Source organism: Fringilla coelebs (assembly GCF_963513975.1).
Source record: "Fringilla coelebs genome assembly, chromosome: 29".
Lineage (NCBI taxonomy): Eukaryota > Metazoa > Chordata > Aves > Passeriformes > Fringillidae > Fringilla > Fringilla coelebs.
Window position 1 is genome coordinate 2,038,661 of NC_140055.1, and position 23,162 is coordinate 2,061,822.

Below are 23,162 nucleotides of genomic sequence, written 5' to 3' on the forward strand. Positions count from 1 at the left end.
GGCACAAATGAGGAACCTGAGCACTGATTGGGTCAAACTATTCTCATTTCCTTCTTTAGTCAATTACTGTCCTTCCCCACTCCTCCCTCCAGCAAACCCCAATTTTTTTGGGATAAAAAGTTGCATACCCTTTTGTGAAAAATGTGTGGTTTATGATTGGCTTTTCAAAAATATTGAAATGAATATTATATGTGTTGTGTTAGAAAGTAATGCTGTATTAATTCTATTAAGTAGTGTGTTAAATATAGTTTTAGGTTATAACAAAATGTTCAAATAGAAACTATGCTATGTAAGATACTTCTTTTAAGAAACAACTTGCAGTGAGATAGCAGCCACAGGACACCTGAATCTTTCAGAGAAAAAGAATTTATTGCTCTCTTACCATAAGAAACGAACTTCTTCTTGCCTCGAAGGCACTGTTAGGATTCAGAGGAAGAAGCTGACACTGACCAGACAGAATCCTGTATTTGAATGGAACTTATGCATAATGTATGAGATGTATGAATATGCAACAGGTTATTGTTCCCGCCTCGGCCGAGCCGCCCCACAGCGCCCCCTGCAGCCGCGGCGGAATCAGCGCAGCCGCCCTGCCCGCCCGGAGCCACCCGCGCCCCTGCCGGCCGTGCCCGGAACTGCAGCGCAGGGGAAACGGCTTCGAGAGAGGAGGGTGTCAAAAACAGGTTAGAAACTGTTGGAAAATAGGTGATGTTATGGATAAAAAGAGCTGCCCATTAAAAAAAAAAAAAGGTTGTAGAATTACCAGTTTAACCAGTTCTGGCAGAGGAAAGTTTTTGTTAGCTTCATGTTGTAATCACCTTTCAAGTGTCGGTTCTTAACTCCCTATTGTTGAGAATTCCCCTTTTTGCCAGTACCACCCTTGCCTGCTGCCAGGAGGATGGCATCCCACCCCCCCACCCCCCCATGGTGGGAAGGGAGGGGACCTCAGATGAAGTGCAAAATACCTCAGAGCCAGGATGCAAAAAACCCCCCACCAAACTCATCAAATAAACCCCCAAAAAACTATGAGCCAACCCAGAATTAAGAGATCAAAGTGATGTCTGTACGTGAGGAACAAAGTCTATAGCCTGCAGAGATGCTGAGACCCTTTTTTTTTTTTTTTTTTGCCCCTCACCATAACCTAAAAAGATGTTGGCCAGAGACAGGAACGCAAATGTTACACCTGAGAAGCTGAGAAACTGAGAAGCTCTGGTCGCTGTGGTGGGACAGACCCTCCAGCTCTCTCTCCTAAAGGACAGAGCTGCATTTTCCTCCTCCTGTGCACCACTCCAAAGAGTAGTGGTGGTGACTGTGGACCTGTCAAGTCCTCCCACCTGAGCTGATCACTTTTAATGAAGGCATTAAAAGGAGAAAGATCTCCTACCCTATTTATTTCAGTTGATAGTTGTAAAGCATGATACGGTACTCAATGTACACTGTAACAGGCCAATCAAACACCTTAAACCTTCATGCAAATGAAAGATCCAAACAGAAACCAATCCAAAGAGACTAAAAACGGATAAAAAGGGCATCTGACCAAGGGAAGGTGTGCTGCTCCACCCGGAACATCGGGGACATCGCTGCTCAAGAAAACCCAGTGCCAGCGCTGCAGCATCTTGGATGGGAACGCTCCTGCTCCACAAGCCCCCTTGCTTTAGGCCTTTTCTTTTTTCTAATAAATGCTGAAATCACGTTTAGTACTGAGAGTGTGGTCCTGTTTTTTAACAAAGAGAGTTTATGGTTTTGTTCGGTGTTGCTGCTGCTGCTGTTTGTTATAGATACATATTGTAATATTGGCTTTTTGCAAAAGTTAACAAGGATTTTATACGAGTTAAAATAACTTTGCTAGAAAGATGCTGTTTTTATTCTGTTGTTAATTAAGCTCAGACATAGTAGTGAAATAGCTGATATAAGGATGCTTGTGTTAAAATGCCTGCTTGGATGGGATAACATCCAATGAACACAGGATGAGGACACCTGTACAGATCTGCCAACTATCAGCATCCACTGTCTGAAGACAAGACCCAAAATTGAAGGTGATGATAAAAAAGGACCAAAAGCACAACCCATGAATACACATGATCAAAAAAGGTGGATCCAAGGAGGAGATATGCTAAACAATTTTTGGAACACGTAAACTAGGTTGGGGGAAAGGTTTACTCTGCATAAGGGACTATGAATATGCAACAGGCTGATATAAGGGAAAAGGTATTTAAGGGGTATCCCTGAAGGGAACAGCATGCTCTTGGCTGAATGTCAAGATGCACCCTAACAACCTTTGCTCCATGGTCCTTGTCTCCTATTGCCCTCTATTAAACTTTTTAAATTTTCACAGGAGAGTGAATGTGTTTCTTCACATTGTTGTTTGTTTGCCTAGTTATACACATACATATACTAGTAAAGAAATGTATGTATATCACTCTTCCCATATCTTTGCCTGAAAGCCATTTGATTTCAGAGTTAAAATAATTTGGAGGGAAGGGGGTCACATTTTCTGTTGCAGGGGAGGTTCCTGCCTTCCTGGGTGGACACCTGGCTTTCAAAGCAAGACACCTCCCATGACACAGCTTCACTGCAGTCCCTCAAGTCCTTGATTCCTATTCTCTGGTTGGGGTGGGCTGTTCCTGTGATCCAGCATCGCAGGATGGGAGGTGGGACAAGCCAGACATTGGGCAGATCTGAAGCTGGAGTGGCTTTTCCTGGATCGGGTGGATTTTTAACTGCTTTGGGTTATGACTGACAACTGAGGCCATTAGAAATGCCACTCCCAGGGGTCCATTCATGTCTGCAGAAGGAGGGGCTCAGCACCCATCCTGGGGAGGACTGGCCATCCCTAGCCCTGGCCAGTGGCAAAGCTGGTGCCCCCCTGTTTCTCCCTGCAGCCCTCCCTGGGGAGAGCTTCCTCCCTCCCATCCAACCAACTGCTTTGTGAACTGGGTGCTGAACCTCCACCAGGAGGGAGAGGAGGGACAAACAGGATGAGACTGGCTATGCAGGGACCCAGGAGTGGGATCAGGGCTGGGAGAGGGACAGTCTGGGGGAAACATTTTTTCCCTCTTGGAAACAATTTTGAGGCTAGATGACTGCATCCCCCAGGCGAAGCTCTGAGTCATTCTGTGGGAAATTTAACTCACCCTCTGCAAACCAGCCACAGAGCTGTTTGGTAAGGGCTTTATTGGGCAAAGCTGGCTCCAGCAGGAGGGGAAGCAAATCCCACCCATTCCCAGGGAACAGGGCTCGCTGTGTCCTGCTCTGGGCCTTGTTCACCTTCCAGCAGGAGTCTCCTGGTGCAGAGGGTTTGCAGCCTGGTTCTGTGAGCCCAGCAAAACCTCCCTGTGTCCAGGCAGGGAGCAGGGGCCCAGCTGGATCTGCCAGCACCTCTGTGCTGTCAGGACTCTTGAGGTAGGGCAGGAAGGAGGGATCACACCCGTAGGGTCCGGGTGCCCCATCTCCTGGCCTCCCTCAGCCCCAGTGCCGGAGTTTAGCTCGGCTCTCCTTGGAGTGGGCCTCGGGCGTTGGCACTGCCAGGGAGAGGAGGTTCTCGGGCTCCAGGACAAACATGCCATACAGGTTCCAGAGCAGCATGGCCAGGAGTGGCAGGAAAGTCATGCTGAAGCCAAAAGCACGGAAGGAGCGGCCGATGGCGTAGGACATCCAGAAAATCAACCTGGAGAAGACAGAGGGTGTGGACTTAGCCAAGATGATGCTATGGGGCTGGCACTCAGTGGTTCTGACCAGGGAGGATTTGCCAGGCATGGCTGCTGTAGGAAGAGGAACCCTTCCTGGCTCTGGTGAGCTGGGTGAGGTGCTGCCAGAGTGGGAGTTTGCTCCAAGGGATGGTGTTGGCTGGCACTGACAGAGCCCAACAGCAGCCTGGGGTGAAGGAGCACTTACCGGGAGATGGCGAAGAGCCCTGTGAGCAGTGGGATGAGCTTGAGGAGCTCCTGTGGGAGGTAGGTGGCCAGCACGGCCATGTTGAAGAAGTAGAGGATGAAGAGGTGGACAGACTGGGAGACGTAAGTGCGGTGGATCTCCACCTCCCGGTGGAGCTCTCCAAAGGGCTCCAGGGCGGAGGAGCAGAGGCGGGAGATGCCGCTGACGATCATTCCTGAGGGACAGAGAGAGGGGCTCAGTGCGTGCTCAGAGGAGCCACAGTGGGGTCTGGGGAGCACCAGGAGGGGAGAAAAACTCCATCTGCTGCTCTTGGTGGGAGCAACAGAGCCACAAAGAGCTCAGCCCCAGCTCTGCTCCTGCAGCCCCAGGGCTCATGCAGCCCAGAGCAGGAGCAAAGCGCTCATACCCAGCCCATGGCTCACCCAGCACGATGGGGAAGGTGGCAAAGGTGGCACAGCGCAGTGTGTAGACCAGGCGGGCGCTGACGGCGGGCAGCAGCGGGGCATCGAAGGGCAAGAAGATGTAGGCTCCATAGATGAGGCAAGGGCAGAGGAGCAGGGCCCCTGCCACTGATGCCACGGCCTTGAGATTATCACTGCCACAGTCCCTGGCACACGGGCACTGTGACCCCTCAGCCGGGGGCTTGGCCATGCGCCCCTCAAAGCCCAGCGGGTTCCGGTAGCGCGAGGGGCCGGGGGGAAAGAAGACCTGCTTGTGGTGGAGGCTGCTGGGTCTGTCACTGGGGGGGACACTGGGGGGAACATCCCCCCTGCCCTCCTCCCGGGGCCATGGCGTCGGGTGCTGCTTCTGCTTGAAGGGGCTTTGCTCGATGCACTGCGGGTCGATGGGCACAAAGACGTGGGCTGCCATCACGGGCAGCTGGGGAACTTCCTCATCTTCGGCCTCGACTGTGGGGCAGGTGGGAACAGCTTCCTCTGGGTCTTCATGGCCCCCCTCAGGACTCGAGCGCTTCTTTGTCTCCATGAGCTCTGGCTGGCCCCGGGCATTGTGCTGACTCTGCTCCCACGGCAGGGTGGCATCAGGGTCCCCCAGGTGCTCATCTGGGGCTGGTGGCACCTTGTCCAGGGCCACCTTCCCAAGCTCCAGCAGAGCCACCTCCTCGGGGGGCAGGACAGGGTCTGCAGCAGCCATGAGAGCGTCCAGTTCCACACTGCCAGGGATGCAGCTAGGGGCTGGTAACACTGCTGCCTGCACTTGTGGTGTTCAGAGGGGACAAGTTCCGTCCTTTCTGCTTTCACCCTGGACCAGGAGAAAGGAGACAGATCAATTTATATCAGAAATGAGAGGTTTGGGGTCACGTGCACAGCCCCAGTTACAAAGTGGGAGCAAACTGGCACCCCTGGAGCCCCCACCACCCACCTGTCCTTGCACTAGGAGAAGAAAGCAGTGCCTGGTGTCCCCATGCTCTGGCCCCTGGCAGCGGGGTCAGGTACTGTCCTGGGAGGGGTGAACCCTGGAGGTGCAGGTCTGGCTGCAAAACGGGGCAGGCTAGGAATTGCTTCCCCTGCTGCACAAACATCCTGGGGGTTCTGGTGGGGCATAGCCTGGCTGATACAACTGGCTCCTCAGTGGCTCTCTCCTGGGCCAGGACCAGCCAAGCCCTGGGGAGAGGTGACCTGGCTGCTTCCCAAAACCGTGACTACAGCCAGCATGAGCCAGGTTTGCTGCCTCTTGTAGCTGAGACTGATGTGGGGTGGGCAAAAGAGGCTGCTGGGTGCCCTTCCATGGGTGCAGGAGGTACAGGCAGAGCTCCCATGTTGTTACCCTTTAGGGGAACCCTGTTTCTTGCCCCGTCCCGGGTGTCCCGCCTGTCTCCTGCAAAGAACATCGCTCCTCCACTCCTCAGCACATTCATCCCTGCACCCTCAGGAGCCTTGGCCTGGCCACAGGCGTGGGAAAACTGAGGCATGGAGCCGCTCGGGGCTTCCTCCGAGCTCCACGCACGGAAGCAGGGCTGAAACAGCTTCCTGGGCCTCCCGCACCTCCAGCACGCGATCCCGGACCCCAGCCCCTCTCGCAGCCCCCAGCCCGCTTCCCCCGAGGCAGCACCTCCCCTGGCTGCAGCACTCACTCGGGCACGGGCGGGGGGCCATGGGGGCCCGGGGCAGCTCCGCGGGACCCTGCGGGATTCCAGCGCTCTCCCGGCCGCCTCTCCGCCTCAAACCTGCCGAACCGGCTCAGGTGGGGCGGGCGGAGGGGCGGGCGCTGCTCCCGTCCCAGCCCGGCCTGGCCCGCGGGGCTCGGCGGAGGGCACGGGGCAGCCCCGGCGCTCTCCCCCGTGGCAGGCCGGGGACCCCCGGGTCCCTGTCCGGGCCGTTCCGGGTGTGCCAAGTTAAGGAGCTCTCGAAACACACACACTTTAAAAAGGAGGCAGGGAAGTCAGACCGTGTTTATTCTGCAAGGGTGCGAGGTGGAGTTTTCCACAAATCAAGCGCAATAAGGATAACACGAAGTTACATCTTTTAAACGGTAAAATTTACATTAATCCGTCTAATACACATCCCCACCCACCTAAAGAATATTTATGTAGCGTCACCTAACACAATGCTGGAAATACCAAGTTTTTTTTATTTTATTGAGCAACTTTCTTACAGAAGTTACGTGCCGGCATAGTTATGTTTACAAAAGGTGAGAAAGTTCAGCTTGCAGACACCACTGGGGGAGGACCCGCCCGGGTGCCTGGCTGGTCCCTCAGGACTCCCGGCACAGCGGCATCCCAGAGCAGGGAGGGATTCCTCCGCCGTTCCCCCCGCTCCCGGCCCCACACCACAGGGGAGGGCTCTGCTCCAGCCCTCGACCCGAGCAGGGGAACTCCGGAAAAGGGGACCCCGGCCCGCCGGGCCCGCCCCGGCCCTCGGCCCGGCCGGCTGAGGCGGCCGCCGCCATGTTGCCAGCACTAAGTGCGGGTCTCTCGCGCCGCTCGGCTCTCGCGAGGCGAGGACGCCCCCGCCGCCGCCCTGCCCGCCCGGCGCGGCGCCGCCGCGGGAAATCTCGCGAGAGCAGCGAGGGACAGGGGGCAGTCATGGCGGCCGAGCGGGCCCGGGGGCGGCGGCGGCGGCGGCGCGGGCGGTGCTGAGGGGCCGCGGGGCCGGGCCGGGCCCGCCGCGGGCGCCATGAGCCAGGGTGGCGGGGCCGCCGGCGAGAGCGGCGAGCCGGAGGCCAAGGTGCTGCACACCAAGCGGCTGTACCGGTGAGGAGAGGGGCCAGAGGGGCCGGAGGGGATGGAGTGGCCGAGAAGGGGAGGGAGCCGGGGGACGCTGGAGGGAGCCGGTGTCAGGAAGGGGCCGGGGCCGCTCCAGATGAGGCTGGGGAGGGCCAGCGCGGAGGGGGTCGGGGGGTTACTCAGGGGACGGGGAAGGATCTGGGGAGGGAGGGTAACAGGGGGTACTCGAGGAGAGCAGAGGGAGAATGGGGGTGACGGGAGGGAAGGGGATTGGGGCGGGGGAGGTTGGGCCAGGCTGGGGAGGACCAGGGTGAAGGAGTTGGTGAGATATAGGGAGGATGGAAGGAAAGGAGATGGGGGAGTTGTCAGTGAAGGATTTGGGGAGAAGGAGATGGTGGAATTGAGGTAACAGCAGGGATGGACGGGGTGGGGGGCTCATGAATCCAGGGGAGACTGGGGTAACGAGGGCAAAGGGGATCGGAGGGATGTTCAGAGAAGATTGGGAAAGGAGATGGTGGAACTTAGGGAAGATCGAAGTGAAGTTGTGGGGAAATCCAGGGAAAGGATGCAGTGCAAAGGGAGAGGACAAGGAGGAGGTTTAGTGAGGACCAGGGAAAGGGAATGTGGGGAAGGGAGTTGTATGAGATCCAGAGGGGATAAGCAATACATGCAGGGGTTCCACTGGGGAAAAGGAGTCTGGTGGCTCCAGGGCAGATGAATCAGACCAAGGGACTGTGGGAGATCCAGGCCAGATGGGGGAATGCAGAGATGGGGGAAGGAGATAGGTGGGAGAGCAGGAAGAGGGTCAGGGGTAAGGGGACACCCAGGATGATGAATAAGAAGGACATAGGAGGTGGAAAAAGGAGTTCTGTGGGATTCAGGGAGAATGATGAGGGCTGAGTGGAAAAAGTTGTTGGGATACAATGGGATAAGGGTGAGATGTGGGGTCATCCAGGGAGAGGGGGGGTTGGAGAGGGTGTCCCTGCCTTTGGCAGTAGGCAGGGGTTATGTGAGAGGTGCTGGAGAAGAGGATGTGATGAGCAGGAGTGTGAGTTGGGGCACTTTGCTGCTGTGTGGATGGCAGGACAGCTCCAGCTGCAGATCTTTCCAGTTAAGCACTCCCTGGGACTCTGGTCCCACATTTCCACGCCACGCATTGGAAATGGCATCAGCGAACAGGACTGGGGCACTCCTGCTGGCCTTGGTGAGCTCAGGCCCCCTCTGCTCTGCTCCTGACTTGTTTTGTGAGGGCAGCCCAGAAATTGTTCCCTTCTGGCTCAGGTTCCCTGTCAGTACAACAGATCCACAGGAGTTCCAGCAGCAGCTCTGGGTCTCAGAGATGAGCAAAGTGGTGGAGACAAGAGATGAATTTTACATGGAGGTCCATTTCTTTTTGTCTTGATTGCATTGGCTGTGTCCTTGCACCTCGTGGTTCCTCACTGCCCTTCTCTACAGCAGGGCAGGGTTTTGCCTCCTGCTGGGGCACTGGCATGATCTGTGCCCAGGAATCCCCTCCAGTAACTGCAGGTTTGGGTGGTGGTTATTTTGTGCTTGGTGCAAGCACGTTGCTGCACTTTGGGGGTTCAGTGGGTTGGTTTATTGATGTGAGGTCAGAAGTCGGGCTCAGTGTGATGGAGGTATGGGCTGCACAGTCCTGCTCAGAGCACCTCGGGCTGGGGAGCTCTGTGTCTGCTGCTGCCACGCTGAGCCACCTGCAGTGATCTCTACTATGTCAGCTGGAGGTTGAGCTGGAGCAGCAGAGCTCTGTGCCTGCCCAAGGAGTGTGGGACAGGCCTGGAGAGGATGTGCAGGATGTGTGTGCAGGCTTCTGCCTGCAAAACAACGTGTTTTGTTGAAATCATCCTTGTCCTGGTTCCAGACCTGTTCTGCTTTGTTTTCTTGGTGCTGCTCAGCTCCTCTGTCAAGTGGAACCTCACGTTCTGCTGCAGCCGGCAGGAGAACAGCCTGTGGCCAGATGAGGGATTGTCATCCTTGCAAGGGAGGGGTTGTTTTCTGTTTGAATTTTTGTAGCAGAATAAGGTGTTTGGTTGCTCTAGAGTGTTTTTACAGCAGAAAATGAGCCACCCTCCTCCTGCAGGGACGGCTCTTCTTTAGCGGGGAGGAAGCATTGTGATTTTTAGCACAGGATTTATAGTGCCTGCAGTGGCCACAAATTTCCGTCTCTGTAGCTGACAGTTCTCTGAGCAGGTTCCCATCTTAACAGTCTCCTGTCAGTTCTTCTCTGTTTCAGCCTGAAGTGGGAGTTTCCTGTCCCCCGAGCAGCCCGTTGTGTGCTGGCTGTGGCCTGGGAGCTCATGCCTGTCACACTAAGTGGCGCCTTTGAGTCACAGATGCGTGAAAGCCACAGTCCCAGCTCCAAACGGCAGCTTGTGGGAGCTGAGCTCAGGTCTCCAGGGTCCTTGGCAGCATGTTGGCTGTCAGAGTGTCCTTTCAGAGATGAGGGTGCCCATTGCTGCTCATAAGATACTCTTTGATATTTTCTAAGTCTTCCTAGATTGACAGTTCCTGGGTTTCACCTTGGTGTGTGGCAGCTGCATTATCATGGGTGTGCTTTTACAATGCATGTTGTAGCATAAGGTCACCAGGTTTATTTTTCAGGTTTCTGGGTAACCATTAGCTCATGGACTCAGTGCTGCTGTTGCTGTGTGGAGCCTGTTCCAGGCAGTGTGATTTGTGGACTGACACATGCCAGAGCACAGCTAAATGACTTGGAGGTCTTTTCTCTTAATAATGTCTTACTCCTCAGACAGTGTGGCTCTTAGTGATGTCCTAAATAAAGAAACAGAGGGGACAAATAATTCTCTCTGCTGTCCTGCTCCATCCCAGACTGTTAATCACATGGAGGAAAAGGGACAGATCAGTGTCTGTATGGCTTGAGAGGACTTGGCATTGGCCTGTTTCCACCCTGCTTGGCACCATGTGCTGTATTTGTTTCTTTTAATAGACTGGCATCTGATGTGCCTCCTTTGTGGCTCTGATATGCTGTCTGAAAGCAATGTTTAAACACAGCAGGTGGAAAAATGGGTCCTGGGACAGCATTTGTAGTCTTATCTGCTAGAGAAAGTTCAACCTGTCGTCTTGGGCCAGTGAGGGCACAGATGCTAAAGTGCATTTCCAGCAGTGCATGGTCCATAGCACCTGTGCTGGTGTTTCCCAGCATTTCTGGAGTGAGGCTGGCTCCTGTCCCTTTTGTCCTCACTGAATCCTCTTTCCTCAGCACCACAGATGTGGGATCCTGGCAGGGAATTACCAGCTGTCACAGATTCTGCTTTGCTCCTGCCTCCTCCTCTTCCAGCAGCACTGTAGGACCTGTGGATGTGGACAAGGCAGTGTTTCAGCTGGGGCCTCCCTTAGGGCTGATGAACCACATCCCAGTGTGTCAGCCTTGCTGCTCTCTGCTCATGAGCTCTGTTTCTTCACAAACACTGAAAGAACAGCAGAAATACCAATTGTGTACTTGCCCATCCATGGGCTGTTGTAGGAAATTAGGTTGTATGGCAGATGCCCTCTGGGCCACCTTGAGGGGAAGGTGATATCCTGTCCCCAGAAGGAAACTTTTCTGTACTTCTCATTTGGCAGGCCACTGGGATCATTTCCCACATTGGCTGTCATGGACATGAGCACTTTCAGGCACAAACAGCTGAGATTTGTTGCTCACAGAATGTTACTTTACAGCTGCTTTACTGCCTATGTCAGGAATCAATGATTGTAGTTTTCCTCTAGTTCTCTCTGGGAATCAAGTGAACCAGCAGTTCCTCTTTCCTCTGGTCGCCCTTTGCAGAGGAAGCCAGACAGCTCCTGGTGTGCTGGAAGGGACTTTGAGAGCCACAGCTAGGACAGCAGTCCCAGGCTGCAGTAAGGAGATGTGCATTGCCTGTGCTTTGTGGGGTTCTGTTGTGGGGAAGCTAAACTGGGGGGCTTTTTGGATTGTCCCAACCCCAATATGAGCTTACATGGTTGCTGCACACTCAGAGCCTGTTACCTGTAAACCAAAATGTAGTTTACTTGCTTCTTTCCTTGCTATGAGGGTATGAGGCTGTCCGTTTGCAAACTCTCTTCAGGCCATATGAGAAAGAGGGGAGTGAGCAGGAGGGGCTGGATGTCAAGAACGTAACAGGATTTTTTGTGGGATTCTTACTGTATCCATGGTTTTCTTCATGATTATTCAGTAAGAAGTTGTTTCAAGTCTATGGTGTTCTGCTTTCCCAAGGCATTGCATGAGATGCTTCTATTCCCCATGCTTCCCTTTTCCTGTCAGGTTCTGTTACTGGAAACAAGTGAGATTTCTCTACCTTGAGTGAGAGGCTTTCTGTGGCACAGCAGGAGATGGGACATTTTCTCTGTGAGCTCTGGAATGTCCTGGGGCTTTTTTCAGGCAGGTTCCTTTGGATGTAGTGAGTTTGTGCTTTGCTGGGAAGGTGCTGGCATAGGAAACTGTTGGTTACTTTGCAGTAACATCTTTAGTTCTCAAGGAGGTGGTGGTAGTTTCAGTCTCCCAGAACATGGGCAGTGCAGGAGTAGCAGGCTCAGTCACTGCATGATGCTGTGAGTGTGATGGGGAAGTCTTGACCTGCAGGTGATGGGGATTTTGTGAGGGGGAGCAGACTGGCTGCAGCACCTTTCTGCTCTGCTTGGCAGGAATTTGCTCTGGTCCTGCCTTTTTTTGTGTTCACAGCACATCATGATTGTCTTCAGCTCCTTGCTCCAGCAGCTCTTGGTGGGACAGGAATTGGAGCAAATGAGGAGTGACAGTGGGTGGGGTAGATATGAAGCTGAGGGGGGAGAGCAAGGACCACTGGGGTTTGGTAGCTGATGGCTTGGGAGATGTACTGCTTAAAGAAGAGCTGGGGAAAGTTAACTTCAGGAGAAGGTTTGGTGGCCTCAGATACAGACAGAGCAAAAGCAGAGGCTGGAGGTGACCTCTTCTGTAGGAGGGGTTGACAGTTATTCTGCTTTATTGAGCTGTCCCTGAGCTGTTGATGAGGTTCAGCACTAATGGTGCTGAAAGTCCTGGGTTTGTTTCACTGCAGTGTTCAGAAGCGTGGTGTGATTTGTTCACAGCTACGAACTTTTGAGTGTTTGAGATTTACACACAGTGTGGGATTCTTCTTCCAGGAGGAGGGTCTTGGGCAATGATTCACCAAAGTACTTTTTTGCATGGCTCAGAGGTTTGGAGGTTGCTCGCTCTGTCTTTCTGTCTGGCTTTTGGGGGAGAAAACCTTGGAACAAATTTCCTCTTTTAGGCTGGGTTTGAATATCTGTTACCTGTCACTGAGGGAACTTCAGGGTAACGAAGATGGGGAAGTTTTGGCAACTGAGAGACTTGTGTTGCCTTCTTTTGTAGGCAGATTGGTAAGCAAACAGGAATTGGTGGAGGTTTGAATCTTGCGCCATTAAAACTTACTCCATCAAAGCAGTAGTTTTTAGAATTCAATCAATTTTTTTAAATCACAGAGTTCAAGACATTTAAATTAATCTGAATGTAGGTATAGCAGGTTTAATTGCTGAGGTTGCCAACATGTCCAGAGACATTTCTGATTTTGCAGCTGTAGAAATAATTGACATATTTGATCAGACACGCAGTGGTAAGTGGTGATTAAATCACTGTTCTGAAGAAAAATGCTTATAATGTGTGTAACTGCTTTTTTCTGTGTTCCATAACCTTCTTCAAATAGAGTGCAAAAAGGAGATAAGTGACTGTGGTGTGGTGGTACAGGGCAGTGTGCTGACAGTGGGACTAAATAGGCCAGTGTGGTTCTTTGCAGACACCTCTGATCTGCAATGATCCCAGGTGACCTTCTCTCCTGTAACTCTTGGTTCTGTGTTCTCATGCAGGGCAGTGGTTGAGGCCGTGCACCGGCTGGATCTCATCCTTGGCAATAAGGCAGCTTATCAGGATGTGTTCAAGCCAGACAACATCAGCTTGAGGAACAAGTAAGTTGGGCAGCATGCTTGTGTTTTGTGTTTGGCTGGGGAAAATCCATGTGAAGCAACACGTGGAGCTATCGAATCTGCAGTTGTTATGTTTATTTGGTTTGTAGTGCACCCTTTGACCTGGGTTCCTTCCAGGTTTTGGAAGCAGAGGATGGGTTTCAGACCTGTATTTGAATTGCTCAAATCCCTGCAATCCATGGCTTTCCTGGATATCATCGATACAAATTAATTGTCTTTGTGTTGGCCAATTCTTTCCTTGTAATAAAAACTGTGGGGCAAAAGTTTCTTACACATGTGTAAAATCTTTTATCAGGAGTCAGGGTTGCTGAGCAAGGAGGATTATTCTTACTAATTTTTTAAGCTGTCAAGCCAATTCTTGTCATTACTGCACTTCAGGAAGTCACCGATGGCCAGCTGAGCCCAGAGGGCACTGCTTTAAGTATGTGGCTTTTCCTGGTGCTCTTGTGTGGGAGTGATCCAGGCAGATGGCCTGGCTCAGCCCTTGTAATGGATTTGGATTTTCCTCTTCTGTAGTGGCAGCTGTGTTTGAGGCTGCAGGACTCACTGACAATGCTCTGCTCTCTGTCCAGGCTGCGGGAGCTGTGCGTGAAGCTGATGTTCCTGCATCCAGTGGATTATGGAAGAAAAGCAGAAGAACTGCTCTGGAGAAAGGTTTACTATGAAGTTATCCAGCTCATTAAAACAAATAAAAAGGCAGGTATCTATGGCTCTGGCATGAGAAGGTCACTAGCTGTGCAGTGGGTGAGGCAAAGTTTAAAGCTTCATTTACTTGGGGAAGCTGTGGTCTGAGCCCAGGGTGGTGAGCTGGGCACTCTCAAATTCCTGTGGAGCTGCCCTGTGCCTTTGTCTGGCAGTGGGCAGTTAAACACTAATGTGCTGTTGAGAGACCTGCCATTGCAGAGGGCATTCCAACTGAATTCTCTTATTTTTTGTGTTCCTCTTTTCTCCAGGTAAAGTGATGGTTTAAGAGGCTTTATCAGTGCTGATTGTTTTTACAAGAGTTGATCACTGGAAGATCCTCAGTGCTCTCGTTTCCATGAGCTCTCCTGGTTTTTCAGGGGTCTGGGTGTATTTAAGGTGCTTTAACCAGATACCTTGATTTTATTAATTTGTTTTTACAAGTATTTCTCCTTGATGTTGACCCTTAGTAAATACTACTAGGGGGAGCACTGTTGAGCAGGAGGAGGTACAGAGCTGTGCAAAAGCAATGTCTTGCTTCACACTCAGTGCAGCTAAGCCTAAGCTGTGCCTGGGGCTGCATTAACGTGCTCCTTTTCCCTCTCCCAGCACATCCACAGCCGCAGCACCCTGGAGTGTGCATACAGGACTCACCTGGTGGCTGGCATAGGATTCTACCAGCACCTCCTGCTCTACATCCAGTCCCACTACCAGCTGGAGCTGCAGTGCTGCATCGACTGGACACACGTGACAGACCCTCTCATAGGTTTGTGCTCAAGGTGTTTGCTTCATGGGCAAGGCTGAATCCCCCACAGGTGACTTCCCCTTGCACTAGTCTATTTTTGTTTCAGCATTCAAGGGAATTTTTCTCCCCCCCTGATTAGCAAGGTCTCTGTTTAGAACAGACTGTCCTGCTTTCTTTTCCATGGCACTTTTTCTTTTAAATAATACTAAATTAGTGAAGACAGAAGGGTTTCTAGTAGAAAGAAAACAGTGTGAGAAAATTCTTTAGTAAAAGTGTCTGGTGATGGCAGATTTTTATGGAAAACTGAAGAGCACTGCTGGCTGTATAGAATTTTTTTTAAAGCTTAATTAGAACAGACAAACAGGGGAATAGGTTCTTGAAATCAACATATTTCTGTCAGTACATCCTATTTACTAGATGTAAGACTCTTCCTCCTTTTGGTGCCTCTTCTGTCTGTGCTCTCTTCACTGTGTGGCTTCTGAATCTTGGACTGAGAGCACAGGAAGGCCAAGTAGTTCATGTTAGCTGGCCCGTGTGACCTCTGCATGGCCTTAGGTGCAGGGAAATCTGAGGTATTGTACCTGTTAGAGGAGGAAGAATAAGAGTATTTACAGTCCTGAAACAGCTCAAGACTGCCTGTGCATTCACATCCTAGATTGTCTTGGGTTTGCCTAGGGTTGTACTCAGTGGCCTCAGGGTACATGTTTTTGTTGTGGGGGTGTCCAGGTGAGAAATGGAGCCTTGGTTTTGTGAGCTATATTAGCAAAGGTTTAACTGATGTGCTTAAAGTTGGCAGTGGACAGGGCAGCAGCACCTGGCTAAGGGAAGTTAGTGTGTCTTCAGCAAAAGAAGGTTTAATGTGCGGGGATCCTACTCTTAGTTCTCAGAAGTGATGGTATCACTTTTGGCTTCAAAATGTTGGTTTAAAAGGCAGATGTTCTTGGCAGGGGTTGCTTTTTAGAAATGTATTTCAGTACTGCAGAATTAAGAACTCCTCAATATGCACATTCCAGGTGGGTTTATACCCTGAGGGGTGATTGCATAAGAAAGGCTTCCCTTGTTCAGGTTTCTTGGTGTCTTTGGGCTCTTCATCGAAAAGGATGCTGCAGGTGAGCACGTAACTGGAGAGCAGAGTAACTTTTGATGTAACTTTTGCCTATCCAGAAGGGATGGATCTGAAAGGATCTCATATAAACCACAGATGGGGATGGGAACAGCTTTATGGTTTTATGAATGGGAGCAAGAGGATTCAGAGCAAAAAAAAGGAGGGTGAGTCCAACGGTGTATGTGGTCACAGATTGAAGGCTGTGTATTTTTACAGTGTGGCTTGACAACACCTGTTGGTAAGTGAGAGCAGCTCCTCACTGGTCACTGCAGCCTCCAGATTCCATGTCCACCCTTTTAGCCTCAGTCAGGAGGGAAGCAGAGTGCAGACTGGATTGGTCTTCAAAATCTTCTTTGTGATTCCTGCTTGAGGGAACTGTCTTCCAGAAGGTGTGAGTGCTTGGCAGCAGGAGGACTGAGGCCAGCCTGAGTCCAGCCTGGTGGCCCAGCAGCAGCAGGTGCTCTCTGGAGGGGAGGTGCAGGTACAGCAGCCTTTGCCTCCTGGTCTCTGGCTGAACTGTGGCCTGGATGTGCCCTTCCCAGGAACTGAGTCACATTTGATAACTTCAGTTAGTTCAGATCAGCTGGCTGCAGCCTTCCTCTGTTGCTCTTGTCACTTTCCACTGCTTGAATTGCTCTTTTTTATAAGTTTAGTATAGAATTGACAAGATTATTTCAGTGGGAAGGGACCTATGATTATCCAACTGCCTGAGCAACTCAGGGCTGACCAGGAGTTAAAACATTTGTCAAGGACATTGTCCAAGTGCCTCTTAAACACTGACAAGTCTGGGGCATTGACCAGCTCTCTAGGAAACCCCTTCCAGGGTGTGACCACCCTCTGTTAAGGAGAGGCTTCCTCATGTCTAATCTAAACTTCCTTTGATGTATCTTTGAACCATTTCCATGTGTCCTATCACTGGATGCCAAGATGAGGAGACTGGCACCTTCCCCTCCTCAGGAAGCTGCAGAGAGCAGTGAGGTATCCCCCAGCCTCCTCTTCTCCAACCTGGACAAGCCTGAAGTCTGTGGCCTCTCTTCCCAGGCTGTGCCTTCAGCCCTGTCACCAGCTCAGTTGCCTTCTGAACCCACTACAATGGCATTGTTGTCCAGGGGTAGTTCTCCCTCACTGACTCTGGCTGCCCTGCCTGCAGCACTGATTTCTGTCCTAGTTTCTCCTTGTTTAATTTCTTCCCTTTTTGGCTGGTCAGTGCTAAGTCTGCATTGTTGGAGAGGGTCTGTCCCATTGTGTATTGGTGTCCAGTGCCAGTGCTCAGAGTTTGTTCTGGCTTCCAGGGGTGTGTTCCTGCTCCCATGAAGGCCTCATTAGCCATGCTAATGAGATCAGCTGTATTACTTGTGTTCAGTGCTGTGTTAACATGATCACACAATCATATAGACAGGAGTTGGCCTTTGTCCTCTCACGTGAGGACAGATGGGGTCAGGTCTCTGTGGCAGACCTTACAGACATGGTGACAGTCATTTATGTCAGTGACTGTTGATGGTGTGCCCCATCACAAGGGAATCCAGGGAGGAGTGGATGAACAGCAGAGTCTGGAAATATTTTTCTGCATTTGTTTTCCACATTTTGACAAGAGTGACCCCGTGCTGCTTTACAAGATGGCACAGCTGGCAGTGAGGTCTGGCCATGGGGGATTTGATTTGGGTGCCTTGGGCAGCTCTGGTGTCTTCCCAGCAGCCTCCTGCCAGTGCTCTGAGTGGTTCTGTGTTTCCTTGTAGGCTGCAAGAAACCCGTGTCTGCGTCAGAGAAGGAGATGGAGTGGGCACAGATGGCCTGTCACCGGTGTCTGGTTTATCTGGGAGATCTAGGTAAGGACAGCATTGCCTCTCAGGGCAGCCTTTAAAATGGCAAAAAGATGCTGCCTGTACCCACCATGGGAGGCTGTTGCTGTTGGGCACAAGCCAAGGTCATTTGCAGATTCTGTTTCCCTCTGACACCTTTGTCAAAGACTGGGATCAGCTGAAATCCTCATGGCTGAGCTGCTGCAAGTTGCAGGAGCTTTGTATTTGGTCAGGTAGATGAGGAATTTGCTGCTGCTAAGCAGTTGTAGCCATGGCTGTGAGAGTGGAAGCCTTTGCTTTTATTTACGTTGTTTCCACAGTGTGAGGGATCAAAGAGAGTTCAGTTCAGACTGCTTAGTTGTGACTTACAAAGCCTCTTCCATCACCACCAGTGGGACTGAAAATCAGAGTTAGGCAGTATTGTGCATCAGTCCAGAGTTTTGCCTCTGCAAAGCCCCAGTGTCATTGTGCTTGGCTGTGTGGCTTCCTTTTTATAGCAGGCATGACTGTCCCGCAGTCACGACCTGCTGAAGTGTGTGGTAAGCGTGTCAGCTTCTTGATAGTGAACATGTGGGAGTAAAGGCAGGAGAAAGCAGCTTGTGGAGAGCAGCTCTTGGAAGTGTGGTGCAGGTACATGTGTCTCACACTGCAGCCTCCAAGCTGGTGAAAGCTGCTTGGCATTAGTGTTGCATATGAATCAGCCTAAGAATGGCATTGCGAATAAATGTCTTGAGGGGGTAGTAGGAATGACTTACCTGAGTGGTGGGAGAGAAATGTGCTCACCTTTTCACAGAGCTGTCACCTAAGGTTTCCAAAATGCCCACATTTGTCAAAAAAAAAAAAAAAGGAGGGAGAAAATAAATTAATCAGGTTCAGTCTAGCCACAGTCAGGTATTTTATTAAGTCAGCTGACTTGATTTCACACCCTGCTGTTCTAGAATATAGTCTGAGGTACAGGAAAATGTACACAACTCTGAGTTGCTTCAAGGATAGGTGACTCAGCACCTTAACACATGGAGCAGAAGAACATTTTCCTTTTGTTCATGTGATGCTGCAAGTGTGGTAGGCTCTGCCCTTGGCTGAAAAGGGCAGGAGTTGTGGTGTGTGGTGTGAGCAGGTGAAAGAAAAGTGGTTCAGACAGGCCTGGCAAACCCTGTGTGCTGCAGTGTTTGCCAAGAGCAGTTCTTTGGTGGATTTGTTGACTTGGCCAGTATTTCAAGTTTTGTGGTATTGCTAATAGGGAAGCTGTGCTGCTCTGCAGCAGATGCTGCCTTTGGGTTTGTGATGCAGTGTGTGTGGTTTCCTTTCAGCTCGCTATCAGAATGAGCTGGCAGGTGTGGACACGGAGCTGCTGGCTGAGCGATTTTACTATCAAGCCCTTTCTGTTGCACCACAAGTTGGTGAGTGACTTCCCATGAATTTATAGTTGTTAAAATCGTGTTGCTGCAACATAAGAACAACATAGTACTACACTGGTTAGGTTTATATCCTGCAGCTGAGAGAGGGCTGGTTTTATCCTGTGGTTAAAGTTGCTTCCTTCGAGAGCTTCTTTTGCTGGGCTTTTAAATTTTTTAATTGGATTTTCTCTGTCTCTGCTGGGAAGTTTTCAGGTGATTTTTCTTTTGCTGGCAAGCCAAACAAAGGAGTTAAAGCCAGGTTGCTCTTTGCCAGTGACCTCACTGTACTCATCTGAGAGCCTCTGAGAAGCTCAGACTTCCCTGACTATGATGATGCTGTACCTCTGTGATCCAGCTCTCCGTTGCCAGGAGCAGAGCATTATCAGTCACCTTCCCCTTTTACCCATGAAAAAAAAAAATCTCATGTGCTGCTTCCTCCTTCAGAAGTGCCTCCTTCTGGGAACACATCACTGCTGGAGTAGAGGGCGTGTCATACCTTAAAGTGTGTGATTCCAGCCAAATGTTCTCTACATGCTGTCTTTGCAGAGTTCTCGCTGAATTGTTTGAAAGGCTGTTCCCAAATAAAAGTGGCAAAAGTTTCTGCACCACAGGAGCTGCAATAGAGCTCTCAGATGCTGATAAGATGATGTTTCTGTCAGGGAATATGGAGTCAAGACCACACCACTGTTAATACAAAGGAGGAGTTGTTGTTTGCTCTTCTCTCTTACTTAGACAACTGGCACAAGGTGGGGAGGATCTAAAAGCTCTGTAAAATGGAAAACATACCCTGGATGGTGGAAGGATTGAGTAGTCCAGACCTTTGTGCTACAATTTTACTACTCCTTGTGTCTCCTGGCTTCCCTCCTGTGTGGAAATGTAGTGAAAGGGAAAGGATCTACTTTTTAGCCAGGGCCATTGGAGAATTCCAAGTTAAATTCCATTGCTCCTCTCCTTCCTGACAGGAATGCCCTTCAACCAACTGGGGACATTGGCAGGGAGCAAGTACTACAATGTGGAAGCGACCTACTGCTACCTACGCTGGTGAGTTCCTGCAGATCTGCATGTCCTGAGTAGGGAAGCCATGCACTGCTGCTGTGGGGGCCAGATCCTCTTCTCCTTACTTTGAACTTGGCACTGGTTTTGGCAAATGAATTTTAGTGAAAGGGAAAGAGATGAGTTTGGTTTGCCCTTGAGTAGGACTGGAAGTAATGAGAGCAAGCCTTGGTCAAACCAAACCAAACCAAACCAAACCAAACCAAACCACTGTGCTGGTTACTAATCACCTGTGCAGGGCTGCACCTGGAGGGCTTTGCCCAAGCAAAGAGAGCCAGGCTGGAAGTTGGTTGGAGGTGCTGAGGGAGGCAGCCTGTGGTGTGAGCAGGGTAGAATTCCTGGCTTGAAGGCACTGATTTGAGAATATGTGTCAGCAAGGCAGGTGGAAGCTGAAGAGCAGTTTTCAGCCATTGGTGGGAGTTTGGTTGCCCAGCATGTCTAGAAAGCAGCACTGGATACCTGTGCTCATGCCTCAATGCCTGAATAACTTGCTAGTGAGTTAAAGCCCTAAAGTGTGAGCAGCCTTGTGGAGAAATAACTTTGGCTGTGTCCTGTTTTGGTGCTTTAGCATCCAGTCTGAAGTGTCCTTCGAAGGTGCCTATGGGAACCTGAAGCGGCTGTATGACAAAGCAGCCAAGATGTACCATCAGCTGAAGAAATGTGAGACCAGGAAGTTGTCTCCAAGCAAGAAACGGTAAGAAGGGAAGGAAAAGGAGAGTTTGCAGGCTGAGAGTTTGCAGTGTATCCTCTGGGTTGGGAGTAATGTCTTTGTGGGAAGTGGAGCTGGTAGATGGGCCATTTCTGCACAGTGACTGTTCCCAGATTTTGAGAGCCCCACTCTAGATCCCAATCTTGCTGTCTTGGGTCATAATTTCAGGAGAAAAGCTAAATGCTGGCCAGGTGTAGAGTTTGCATTTAGAGATTTTCTCACTCTTCCCTGGAGTTGGGGACTGTTCATGAGGCTTGGGGCATAGTGGTGAAAGTTGGCAGTGTATAAATTTCTCTCCAATTTCATCAGAATGGACTTTTCAGTTGAGACCAAATTTACCTGTTAATAGAGCTCTGTCAGCCCAGCCCATGTCTGTGATAGGGCACCTGCTTTACAGTGTTTTCTCCTCCATCTTTTTAGAGGAAAAGACATCAAGAGATTGCTGGTGAGCTTCATGTACCTGCAGAGTCTTTTGCAGCCAAAGAGCAGGTAAGGTTATGGTAAATTGTGTCTTCTAGTGACAACTGACAGTAACAGGTACTCAGAATTGGAAGGGATGGTTTCCTGTAGGATACCAGTGTCTGTGCTGAGGCTTTCTGCCAGAAAGCCCAAGACTTTGGACTATCCATGCATGGATAGTGTGTTTCCAGGTGAGGCTGAAATACCAAAGGGTTAAATCCTTGGTGGCTTGTCTAAATCAAGCCAGCCTGAGTGCATGCTGAGCTCCTGGGCCTTGCAGCTGTCTCTGTACTGTGCCTTTGGTGTTTGCTTACCCCATGCAGTCAGCAGAGGCTTCTTCCTGCAAGCCCTGTATTCAGACTGATGGGACAGCAAGAAGTTGCTGTCCACACTTGTGTGGGGCTGTTCACTGCACTTGGAAGTCTGTAACCAAACACCTTGTTCAAAGAAACACCAGAACCTGGTTGTGTTGGAATAAATGGGAAGCTTTGTATAGCTGTGTGATTCTGGGCTTTTAGATATTTTTATTGGATTTTCTCTGTCTCTGCTGGGAGGTTTTCAGGTGATTTTAAATAAACCTCTTACTGCTTGAAACAGAACAGGTGTTTTAAAGGGCTTAAATACAAGCTGTAGTTAAATTCATTGTGGAATGGTTTAGGTTGGAAGGGACCTTTTGGGGGTCTGGTACTTCCCCAAAGTAGTGTTCAGTGTGAAAGTAGATGCAGATGTGAAGTTGGATGAGCTTGCTCAGAGTCTCATCACACTGAGTTTTGACTGTATCCAAGGTCGGAAATCCCACACCTTTCTGGTCCCCTTTCCAGTGTTTGACCACCTTCAGCACAGAATTTTTTTCTCCTTGCATCTAATCTCATTTTTCTTTTCTGTAGTGTGTACCCATAATTTCTTTTTGCTGTGCACCACTAAGGAGAGTCTTATTCCATCCTCTGTAATCACCTGTTTGGCATCTGTAAACAGATGCCCCCATGCCTTCTGTCTTTCAGGCTGAACAAACTTGATTCTCTTTGCCTCTTCTCATAAACCGTGTTCTATGTTCCTCTGCTGGACTAAATCCCGTTTGTCAGTGTGTTTTTGTTAGGTGTTTTTTTTTTTTTGTGCTGTGGACCCAAAGACTGATACAGTGCTCCAGATGCCACCTTGTGAGTGCTGAATGGAGAGGGAGAACCTGTCATCAACCTGCTGGCTCTGCCCTTGTTCATGCAGCCCAGTATGGGATTGGCTTTCCAATACTGCCTTATACTGAGGTGGAACTACAGGACTCCTCTAATATCCATTCAACATGTATTTAGAGCATAAGAAATTTGGGAATTACTTTAATTTCCCAAGCACACTTTCCTCTGAAAAGGCTTAGCTGAAATTTCACAAGCAGGTCTGTTTTGTAAGTAGGAGGCTCCCACAGCCCATTGGATTGATCTCATGGATGCTTCCTTTGAAGGACTGAATAGCTGTGGAGGATTTTGGAATGTTCTGGGCTGCAGGAGAGACATGGGAAGAGGAAAAACTGAGTCCCATGCGTGTGGCAGTGTAATACTTTACACTGAGCAGTGCATCTAGAACTTTTGCTCCCTTTAGCATTTAAGTGCCTTGTGTATCTTAATAGCCACTGCTGAGCTCCCAAGGGAAAATTAATCTGGTTTTTGGTGACCCTCTCTAGGTATTGTTTGTCTTTAGTTAAGCAGCTTTAAAGAGGAAAACATAATCTGATTAATGTCACTTACTTCCCTGGTGCTTCATCCTGCCTAGTGCTAAAGGACAGCCTAACTGCCAGTTTTGGTTCAGTTTCTGGGCAGACATGCCAGGAGCAGAGTCTTGAGTTAATAATTCTTATTTATTTTTCACTCTTTTTAAGCTCTTTGGATTCTGAGCTGACATCTCTCTGCCAGTCTGTGCTGGAGGATTTCAACCTTTGCTTGTTCTACCTGCCCTCTCCTCCTAACCTGAGCTCAACTAGTGAAGATGAAGAAGAGTATGAGAGTGGCTACTCCTTCCTTCCTGATCTCCTGATTTTTCGCATGGTGATCATCTGCCTTATGAGCGTTCACAGCCTCAAGAGGGCGGGTAAGCAGTGCTTTGTTTGGAATTTCCTGGTGAGCATCCAGCAGCACAGTTAGGCTGGGGATGCTGTCTGAACTGGTGTAGTGCTCACCT

At 50.3% G+C, this 23,162-nt stretch overlaps 2 protein-coding genes across 2 annotated transcripts in view; one reads left to right on the forward strand and one right to left on the reverse strand.

Moving 5' to 3' along the window:
* Positions 1-3,459: 3,459 nt before the first annotated feature.
* Positions 3,460-5,043, reverse strand: TMEM79 (transmembrane protein 79; the record flags this gene model as incomplete). The annotated part of the gene is made up of 3 exons (XM_084223073.1): positions 3,460-3,664; positions 3,892-4,105; positions 4,314-5,043. The coding sequence occupies 3 exons, from the start codon at positions 5,041-5,043 to the stop codon at positions 3,460-3,462; spliced, it is 1,149 nt and encodes a 382-aa protein (XP_084079199.1).
* A 1,907-nt stretch (positions 5,044-6,950) lies between these two features.
* Positions 6,951-23,162, forward strand: part of SMG5 (SMG5 nonsense mediated mRNA decay factor) — a 30,380-nt gene continuing 14,168 nt past the window's right edge. Inside the window, exons 1-10 of the mRNA XM_084223372.1 lie at positions 6,951-7,102; positions 12,932-13,030; positions 13,621-13,744; positions 14,339-14,495; positions 17,316-17,405; positions 18,689-18,778; positions 19,738-19,816; positions 20,397-20,522; positions 20,958-21,026; positions 22,864-23,072. Coding sequence (XP_084079498.1) covers positions 7,026-7,102; positions 12,932-13,030; positions 13,621-13,744; positions 14,339-14,495; positions 17,316-17,405; positions 18,689-18,778; positions 19,738-19,816; positions 20,397-20,522; positions 20,958-21,026; positions 22,864-23,072 — 1,120 coding nt within the window. The 5' untranslated portion in view covers positions 6,951-7,025. The remainder of the gene's footprint in view (positions 7,103-12,931; positions 13,031-13,620; positions 13,745-14,338; positions 14,496-17,315; positions 17,406-18,688; positions 18,779-19,737; positions 19,817-20,396; positions 20,523-20,957; positions 21,027-22,863; positions 23,073-23,162) is intronic.